The following is a 10,614-nucleotide window of genomic DNA, read 5'->3' as shown; positions in this document are numbered from 1 at the left end:
TTAGCAGTAGGGTTTTTTGTGTATAATCTTCTCTTTTTCCATATTTTGGCATCAGATTAATATATGTTTACTTGCACACACCTGTAGAAACTTCTTTTAAAATCAGTTTCACTGAGTAATAATGAAAAAATCGTGACCTTAAAGCAGTTTTATTTAAATCTGATGAGACAGGATACAATACATGATCAAAGAATATTAAGCATGGCTGAAATAAGGTTCTCAGGGGTTATTACATTCAGGCCTTCTATCAATCATTTATGCTGCTTTCCTTCTCTTCAGGAGCTCTCTCTCTCTTAACTCTTTTCAGACTGTCTCTACAGAAGTCCTTCATTCTCACCAGAAACAAAAGGAATAGAAAAAAATATATATATATATCCGTTTAAATAAATTTTATGTACTGTACACCAATGGTATACGCTGTCTACCATTACAAAGCAATTCATGGGTGCTCTAGTTTCACAAAATTAATTTTGAAAGTCTAAATTGACATCCTGTGATCAGATAACGCACAGAACTACATTATCTGGCTCTTGATTTCTTATTGAGAAATAAAAAATTTGGCTTATTTAATGAAACTCCATTCAAACAAGACATGTGCCAAGGCAACCCAGTCTTGTTACTTTGATTGTATATCAAGTGAATAAGGAAATCAGGGCAAGAAGCCTACGCACTTTTCATCAATTTGCAGAATTTTCATCAACATGAATCTAAAGTCCAGAGATTGTCTTAGATATAACAATACTGTCACTACACAAAGGTTAGGAAAATAATTATGCATCAGATATGACAGGTGCTGTATGAAAAACAATGGTAATTCTATAGAATTCTATTTAAAGTCTATGAGAAATAGATTAATAGCAAATCTCAGCATGCATGGATAAGAAAATTTTTAAGGCCACAGGCTGTTTTAGAAGGTATGCCCTCTGGGGCAAATCACACATAATTCAGATCTGTTACAAGATTTTGAAAAATTAAAGCATGCAGGCACATATGAGCAACTAATTGAAAAAAAGAAACCAATGACATTTCATTCACATGGTAAGACATTGGATGAAGGAAAAACAACTGAAGGAACAATAAATGTAGAAAGAAAAACCCCTTTCTTACCAATATCTTGTTCTGTCATAGCATCTTCTCTGCCAACGTATGTTCGGCCTTCCTAATTAAGACAAAATATACGTAATTTTCACTCYTTCCTTCCCCTGTGAAGAAATAACTAAACCTTCCACTTTCTTACAGCATCCTGGACCAAGAACGTGTTTATACATACATGAAAGAATCAGCTAATGCTTTAGGAAGACTTTCATAGAGCAATATTGTTAGCATATTGCTACCAAACTCAAGACTTATCTATCCTGCACAGAACCACCTTTGTGGCAATCTAGATTAGGATTTCAATTTAAGCTTTACAAGGAGAAGAATGAGAAACTAATACACATGAGTAGGAATATCATCAACTGCACACATACAGCAAAACAGCAGAATCCCAGGATAAATCTAAGCAATAAATTGACAGATCCCATAATATGAACCAGTTACAACTTCTTAACAGCTTAGCTAATCAGACAGGAAGTATGTAATGAACACTTGCTATACTTAGATAGCAAATTAATACTATAATTTAAGTTGTCTACTCCAGAAACCAGGCACACGAACGTTGTGGAAACACAGACACGTATTTACCTTCAAGTGATACAAGATGATGCCAGTACTAAGGAGATCATCATCGATGCCAATCAGATGAGGCAGTTCAGAATCCAACACAACACCTATCCCCTCCTTCCTGAGGGCCAGGGTTTGTTCCTGTAGTGGAGAAAAGTACATTAATATATGCAAGAAATCCTGCTCTTTGCTCTCTTTCCAAGTCATGTTTAATACAACTTAATCTATGTGGTATCACAAAAAAAACTCAAGCAGGAGACTTGTGTTGCAGGTGGTTTTTGTGTTTCCAGGAGTGKTGCAAGCCTGTTGTTCAGGAAGCCTGTGAAGGTGTTTCTCGAAAGGAGCCAGACAAACAACTGACTTATACCAGATAAGAAAGATCAAACAAGAGAATAATGAAGGCAAGTTGACTGAAAGCAAACAAGGCACCACCTTACGGGACAGTTAAACAGAATTAAAACTGCACAAAATTCAGTATAGCAAGGGAACGCAAACCTGAACTTTACTTGGCATTTCTTTAAATTAACTGAACTTACCTCAATAAAACAAATTTAGACACCTGGAAGGTCTAAATAGTTAAAAGACGCCCCATTATATTGGAAATATTAGCAATAAATAAATGCACAAAGTATTTGCAGGATATGGCTTCAATTCTTCAAAATTTCCCCAGGCTGAACTGTGCGACAGCTACTTGTAGGATTAAGTATCATTCAGCAGAAGTACAAACGGACTAACTTAACCTTGAATGAAAAATCATTTTTAGTAATAGCTTTGATGTAATATTAATTAGATTAGGTGTGCAATAAATAAGAGATTAAATATAGCTTTGAAATAAGTTTTAAGCATTTATAAAGCTCATCTTTCACGTTGATACCAAACCCTATTGGCTTCTAGGTATGGGAAGATAATKGCCACAGAGACTGTGAATTTCTGCATATATCATCCTTAAAATGAGTCAATTTTTCTATCTATGTCAATAAGCTGTTAGAGCTAAGGACTGACAACTCAGCGTGGGGAGGTACCAAACCCAACCATCACTGCTACATATTTTGCATATGTATATATATATGTATATATGTAAAAACAGACCCAGGAAAAGCTCTGCTAATGGATGAAATAAAAGTTCTGCAGAGTCCAGAAAAAAAAATGGAAAACAGAAAAAAACAAAATGAAAAGCTGTGATTAATGCTGCCCTGCAGCTTTGCGACGCTCAAACTGAATTCAGCTGCTCCTTGATATTATAAAAGCGTCCGTCACCCCATAAAACCAAAAAACACAGCTTAAATCACCGTTCAAGTGAAAGAGTAATTCAGACAAAAATATCCTTCACATATTAAATATTTACTGAGTGGCATCTATTGATATACATAATTTATAATGCTCCTGTATCATAAGGCTGAAGACTTAAAATACTGAAGCCCAGTGGCAGTTGACACAATTGCTGTCACCTTCGTCCCAACAGGAGCTGAAAAATATTAAGGGCTAAACATTTTTTTTCCAGCATAACAAAATATTTGTGAGCGTCTCTAACTGAGGAAAAAATAGAGTTCCCAGGAGGTAAGGAAATTATCACTGGGTGAGGAAAATCTATCACAAATAATTACGAATAAAGAAAAAAAAGGCTTCCTCATTTGGGGGATCTTTGATATTAATGGKTTTTTTTATTATTATTATTATTGTCTGTTGCAAAAAAAAGTGCAATTTTTCTTTCAAGTGATGCATTGCTTATTTACTCAGATCCAAAAATCAAAGAACACTAATTGCATTTCTAAATCCTTTGTAAGTGACTCACTCATGCACAGGATCTATCCTTTTGATGCAAGCATTGCAAATGCAGTATGTGTAACAGGCAATAGTTGAGATTAGCTACATTTTTTTTCTGCTAATCCCTACTGTAAATTAGCTTTTATCTTTGGATATAATTTAATAGAAGTCCCTAATCCGAATTAGGTATCTGGAGTTATCATGTCAATTAATACCTTATTCCAGATTCAAAAGCTTCTGTTTGAATACTCCAAATTCCAAGAMTAAATTTCAGAAATGCTATCACCAAAACATCCTTAAGTATGTTCTTCAAAAACAAAAGAAGGACGAAAAAAATGCAAAATGACATAACTCTATTGCCTCTCTTTCATCCTTACTACCATAGGAAGGGCAGAGACCTCCTTCAACTGGGTTTGATCCAAAATTTGATTCATTCTTGTCTGTACAGTCGAATTTTAAAAAGCAATGAACTCGTAAGTGAAATTACATGATTGGAAAAAGCCATTGTCCCTAATGAAAAACACTAATTCAGAAAATTCAAGATACTAGTTATGAAGTCTGAACGAATTGCAGGGATCTTATTTCAAATTATCCCTGGTCCAGAAAGTGTACGCAAACTCCTGCTGTATTTAAGATGCATCAATAACCTGTGGAAAACAAAGCAAGCCAAAATTAGAGAAAGGTGACTCTCCAGTGAATTTAAGGTAATTGAAAGGTAACTGTGTGAAGAGGACTAATATCCTTCTTCTGGAGTCGCAAGATCAAATGGTTTCATTTGAAGAAACAACAGAATTCTGATTAGCTGCATAAGAAATCACTTTTCAGTGCTAAAATAAAACAATTTAAATGCTCATCTTTTGAAATTCAGTTCCAAGTCAGGAGTCAGAAATATCCTGCTCTATTTGTGAACAACTCTGTGACAGATCCAACAGCTACTATGAGATCTCCTCCTTTCTCCAGAGCTCTATTCAATTTCCTCTATTAACCAGAAATGGAAGGATTTCTAAGCCAGCAAGGAAGAGATGTCCTGAGAGCTCATAATACAGGTGAAATAAAAGCAAAACCTCTGCTGTTTTCTACTGCTACTGATCCAGCACACATTAATAAGTATATGTAATTATTACATTGCCCTTTTAATGAACAAAATCTCTTGGAACAATTTAATTTCTATTATGTTTTCCAATGCAAAAGCTCAATTCTTTTATTTAAATATTGAACAGCTAACTGCTGGCCCTGAGTTTAGAGGAAGCACAGTGAGGATGTTTTCATTAAAAACAGAATATATTGCCGGCCAACTGTCCAGATGTCTATATTTAAATTATGCAATAATGCATAATATCTAATTAAAAATTACGGGTTAAAATAGGTAATAGCAGAAATCTTGCATTAATATTTAACTAGACTCTAACTAAAGCAAATTCTTTTGCTAAAAGGTATCTTGGGTGCATTTGATGTCATTGCAAATCCRCTATTGTAGTGTGAGTTCACAAAAATATCTGAACTCCCTCAGTGGCCTAGCGCTAAGTTCTCTATAAAATACACCCAGAAACCCTACACAGAGGAAGGTCTTAATTCTTGCTTGTTTTTTTCCTCTAGATATTCTGGCCAGTTTTCATTTCCTCCCTCACATTTGTCCCTCGGAGCAGCACTCCACGCCGCTCGACGTTCTGCTCGGCACCTGAAGGGCTTATTGCAAAACCCAGCAGATGGGCAGAATTAGAGAGGAACAGGAAGAAATGGAAAGGAAACAGCCTCAAGTGGTCASAGCCAGAGTGGAAAAAAGAACCCAGGGCTCAACTCACTGAAACCAGCAATTTAGATAAGCCCATCCCAGGACGCTGAATCACAGAGTGGTTRAGGTTGGAAGGGACCTTTCCTGCGGGAGGATCCCTGCCCACTTGCCCCACGAAACCTTCTTCCCACACAGCTTACACATTGAATAAATGCTGCTCAGCCACAGGGGCATCTAATCTGACCCGCTACCATGTTTCTTTAATTTTAAAGGACGGGGATGCTAGAATTTGATTTAAGCTTAGATTTGCCAGTGGTTCAAAGCATACACCCTGTAAATGCATTTTAGAAATGTTCTCATAGAAAGCCTCAGTCTCCTCTGAGCATGGATATTTCTTTGTCTTTAGAAGTTTCTTACATAATGAGTTCTTCTGCTTTTATGCATTAAAACCAACCTCAGAACACAATTTCCTCATGCACATCTGCTGCTTTTTATCTGATGAAACGTTCTCYTTCTTCTGTGTTCTGAAGGAATAAGAAAAATCTCACTACTTTAAACTCCAATTTGTGGCAAAAGAGCCACGTAATAATTCATTACCCAGTGTGGATCTGCTTTTGGAGAGTTACCTTGCTAGGAATCRCTGCAGAAAAATGGAAAACATGGAAGCAGCACTTTGGATTTGCAGAGAAATGGCTCCTTTCCCGATCAACTCCCCAACTTTGAAATCTGGGAAACCCTGTAAGATTCCTTGTATTTTGTAGAAAACAAGAAAAAAAAGATTTCAGGGGTTATTTTTCCTCTCTTTATTTGTGCTTTATTTTTGTCACTAGTATGTCTTCATTCAGGGATCTTCTTTGATAATRTGCAACTTATCTTTGCATAAGCAGGTACAGTAAATCTACTGGTTATACCTCTATTCAGAACTCCATATTTTAATAAAAAAAAAAGCTCTGTATACCTTAATCAGTAATAGATAAAACTCACACCATTTAATTTACATTAGATAAAAAACCCTGAGCAGATCTACACACTACCCCTTGACTAAAGAAATTAAACCCTATTTACTAGCACCAACAATTTTTCACTTTGACTTTGTTAACTTGTAAATCCTTTCTGCATGTAGCTGCAGGTTGTCATCCAGTCATAAAGCCAGACAACCTAAATTATAGATCAGTGAGGTTTTACAGAATAAAACCCTGGAATTGTTTTGCTAAATAAATTACTAGAGCTTTCATCGAACAATTGAAGTACATGAGCTAAATTATTCTGCAATCTTCCATTAATATTACTTTGACACCCTAATTTATCAAATAATCAAGAACTCCGATCAACAAAATATTACCTTATTACAGAATGCATCATCTGCACATTCTACAGAATTCTAAGTTATCTTTAATTATGTCATTTTCCTCCATTGTCACTGGGATATATCTGAYGTTTTTTCTCTATCACCCCACATACGGTGGTGGATCTCTATCTTTATCCATGCTAATCAAGCATTCTTGTGAAAAGATGAGTGCTTTTAACATAAATAAAAACACACTTTTCATCACTGTTGTTCCCCATTTCATTAAAATAGGATATTTTACCTATTTAGATACCTTTAGGTACTTATTTACCTRTTTAGATAGGTCAAAATCCTCCACCAGGCAATTTTTTTCCCACACAAGCTTTGAAAATGTTGTTTGCATATGCCTTAAATGTTATTTATGGTGTCTGTAAATAATATGGTGCTGTAAACATTAATTCTCTTTCAGGAAAACCTCTCTATAAATTTGTTTTCGGACCTCAATGTGCATGCCATTTTGCATGACTCATATAACTGTTAAAACCTCAAGTCTGAAGTGAAGTCCACTGGAAAAAAAAAACATTTAAAGCTCTCTGAAAGTTTGGAGAAGTTTTTAATGAATTAAAAATAGTAGGATTTAAGAGGCATACACTGGAAACGGGCATCTTTTTCCACAGAAATTATTTGAATGATTTTGGATTCATATATTCTGACAGAAAAAGTGCTCTAGAGACAGATGAGCAACTCCTCTATTTTCATATGCATTGCATGCTATTACAAAAGAATAATTACCCACTGACTATGAAAGCTTCACTCACAAAGTTAAGAGGTCAGCATACTAAAAATTTAGTGAAGTACCACTAMAGCCTACCACAACCATAAAAATTTGTTTGACAATTCTGTAATTTAAGCAAAATTTAAGGAGTTTTGCTGCTGTTTAAAATGATAGCAATGCTCCTCCTCCCTGAGGAAAATTAAGTGACCTCCTATGCTACCAAGTGCAATTCCCAAATACAATAATAAATCATATTATAGACGGCACTCARGCTCTTATTATTTACAAAAAATGCAATTGCTTTCAGATATCTGGTAGGAACTTACTAACAGTCAGTTCTTACTCATATTTGGCATCACTAGTGACATTTAGCTGAACTAATTAAAGGTCTTCTCTAGGACCTGCTCATTGATACAGACACCGACAACAACCGTAGCCCCTCTCTCTGTCGCTGGCTCTTACCAGGCCAGGCTAAGCGCAGGAACAGCAACCTCCAGAAATGACCTCCAACTAGTTAAGTTCATAAATATTTGCTAAAGAAGAAACAATTATTAAGAAAAAAACAGGTTTACAGAAAAAGGCAGTTAGGATTGGTCCAAAAAAGAATACACATATTTATGACAAAAAATAAACACATCCTTTCAAAGAAGTCCTTGTTTTAAAGGTGTTATGATGGTATTTTATTGTCTTATTTTCTTCACCCAGAAAGTAAGTTGCTCGCTTTTACTGGCTTTGTGACAGCAAATATGAATCGTCATTTACGTAAAGTTTTTGAAGTAAACTAAGGGACTATTAGAAGATCAAAAATAGTTGAAAACAAAACAAAAAGAAAACAGAAAAAAAAAACTTTGAATCAAACATTTGAGGATGCTACAAAAAAAAATGCAAAAATGTGGCCTTTAAAAACTATCAATTTGAAGCATATAATAATTGGTGCTTTAAGCTGACACTAGCGTCATAAAAAGACTATGAGTGGTGCTATTTTTCTTTTGAAAATCTGGTCGATTCAGTTGGGAAAACTAAACGTTTCTTATTAACTGTGTATATTTTCCCTCAGTTTAAATTCTAGAAAAGAATTTCCCTCTCCACCACAGACTCAAGTTCTAGTGTTCATAGTATAGAGACTGCACAGTATATTGCCAGTTCAACAACTCTTTAAATTACAACATTTTTAGTATATCTCTTAAAAGCTGAAGACAAGACACAAGCGATGCTCATTAAGAGACTCACTCGAGATGGCGTGAGTTGGGCCTGTTTTCTCTGGAGGAGGTTGAGGGGGCATCTGATTAATATGTGTAAGTACCTAAAGGATGAATGTAGGGAGGAAGGGGTCAAACTCTTCTCAGTGGTGGCCAGTGACAGGACAAGGGGCAATGGGTGTAAGTTGAAACACAGGCAGTTCCATCTCCACGTGAGGAGGAACTTYTTCACTGTGAMGGTACCAGAGCCCTGGCACAGGCTGCCCAGGGAGGCTGKGGAGGCTCCTTCTCTGGAGGTCTCCAAACCCACCTRGATGCCACTTGTGTCTCCTGCTCTGGGTGTCCCTGCTGGAGCAGGGGGTTGGACTAGATGATCTCCAGAGGTCCCTGCCAACCTCAACCATTCCAGGATTATGTGAAGCACAATTAACAAAAATATATTTTCCTTCACAGATCTAATAATGAAAGAAAAATGAACATGTTGATCTAGTTTGCCATAACCCACTATAGTTGTTTAAATGCTTTAAAGRAACAGTATGAGAGGATCACAAGTGCTAAATATAACATAGTAGAGGAATAAAGGGTAAGATGACCAGACTTATCATACCTAAAATATATCCACCAGAAACAGGCACTATCAGAGGAAACCGTCCTTAAAAAATAAACAAAAAAGGACCTATAATGTAAAATCTATAATCTAATATTTAGGCCTTAATGTGAAGACCATCAGAAATATCATATGCAGTGAAAAAGAAACTACTCAAATCAGATTTCAGRGCCAAGATAGACATTCCAATATTGACTAGAGTGTAAATCTAGTCAATCACACTTTTGATAAGGTCAACTAAAATTGAATCGGAAATAACCRTGGGGTGGGGGAACAATCTCACCTCTGTAATTTGGACTACAAAACACATCAGCATTCCTGGYTGCTGGCAGTTGTGTCAGAGTCAGGTATTTTTTTGTAATTCTAGGTTCTTTTTAGGCAATGAAAATCAACTACTGCAGCTGYATCTACTACTATCAGGAGAAAAAAAAAAACGCTTCCTTTAAAGATGTGAATGTGCCATATCCTTAGGGAGAAAACACAGAGCAGTCCATCCAACCCTCAAGAAGCTCTCACTGGCCTTTGCACTTGGCTCATCTACCTCACCCCTCAGCTGGATCACTGTCAGCAGGGTTTTTTTGTGTGGTAAAGAAGTATGGAAGCAGCTGTATTTACATACTGCAATAYAGCTTAGTTTATCTTCTTTTCAACTAAGGTTTATGTTATTTTATAACTGTATTGAGATTTCAAGACATCAGTGCAGCCTTACCTGGCACCTGATTTCTCAGTGATTTCTGGCAGATGTTACTGGACCTCCAAATTATAGAACTTTGTCACATTAAAGTCTGTTTAACATGTACAACATCCTTTATAGTTACAGGCAGGTATCACTGGTAAATAAAAGCTTATGACCTCCAAAATAATATTTGTTAAGTTCAGGACAAACTTCAGTATTTCTCTACAAAAGCAATCTATAGTCTTAAACATTTAAGTTTATTGTCTTACATACAAAGATAACTTCATACTAACATGAAACTAAATTATATATAAAAATAAATATAAATTATATATTTACATAAATACCTTCCTAGGCATATTTCAATTAAGTATGTTACTCCCTAAGTAAATTCAGCTGATCAGTTTAGGTCTCAAAAGACTGGCAATTTTAAAATATAATGGCCAAATTAAAATTMTTCATGAAGAGACCTTCCCCGCAGCCTAATCACAGCTAAGAGACAACTACCCTGGACTTAAGGAATCTTTCATATTCTYCTTGGTCTTGGTGTTACACTCACTGTATGCAGTACTAACTCTTGAACCAAACTTTGTCCAACAGGCCACAGCCTCCTTCACATTCTCCAAAGCGTGTGTTGGATTTTACATCTTTCACTCCACAGATTGAAATTTAGGGAAGATACCATGGGAAATCATTATGTGGCCACATAATTGAAACATGTGTTAACAGAGGTAAACTAAACACCTGTTGCATGGACAGCCTTAGTCCTGCCATTTACAGCTAGGGGTCAAGCACTGAAACGGAGGGAAAAGCTGTCTCTAAAAATTGCTCTTTTCCTGGGATCCAGTTATTTAATTTAAGCTGAAATTAATTGCCTAATTGCACTTTTTTTTTTTTTTTTTTTTTTTTTT

At 35.8% G+C, this 10,614-nt stretch overlaps 1 protein-coding gene across 1 annotated transcript in view; it reads right to left on the bottom strand.

The window, feature by feature from the left end:
* The window catches only part of KIF16B (kinesin family member 16B), a 113,381-nt gene that overhangs the window by 60,481 nt on the left and 42,286 nt on the right, over positions 1 to 10,614 (bottom strand). Inside the window, exons 13-14 of the mRNA XM_026036600.1 lie at positions 1,684 to 1,803; positions 1,108 to 1,159 (exon numbers count right to left, since the gene is read on the bottom strand). Coding sequence (XP_025892385.1) covers positions 1,108 to 1,159; positions 1,684 to 1,803 — 172 coding nt within the window. The remainder of the gene's footprint in view (positions 1 to 1,107; positions 1,160 to 1,683; positions 1,804 to 10,614) is intronic.

Source organism: Nothoprocta perdicaria, unplaced genomic scaffold (genome assembly GCF_003342845.1).
Source record: "Nothoprocta perdicaria isolate Ctin4 unplaced genomic scaffold, notPer1 scaffold_181, whole genome shotgun sequence".
Classification (NCBI taxonomy): Eukaryota; Metazoa; Chordata; class Aves; order Tinamiformes; family Tinamidae; genus Nothoprocta; species Nothoprocta perdicaria.
The sequence above is the reverse complement of the archived record's forward strand: the minus strand, read 5'-3'. Positions and strand labels throughout refer to the sequence as shown.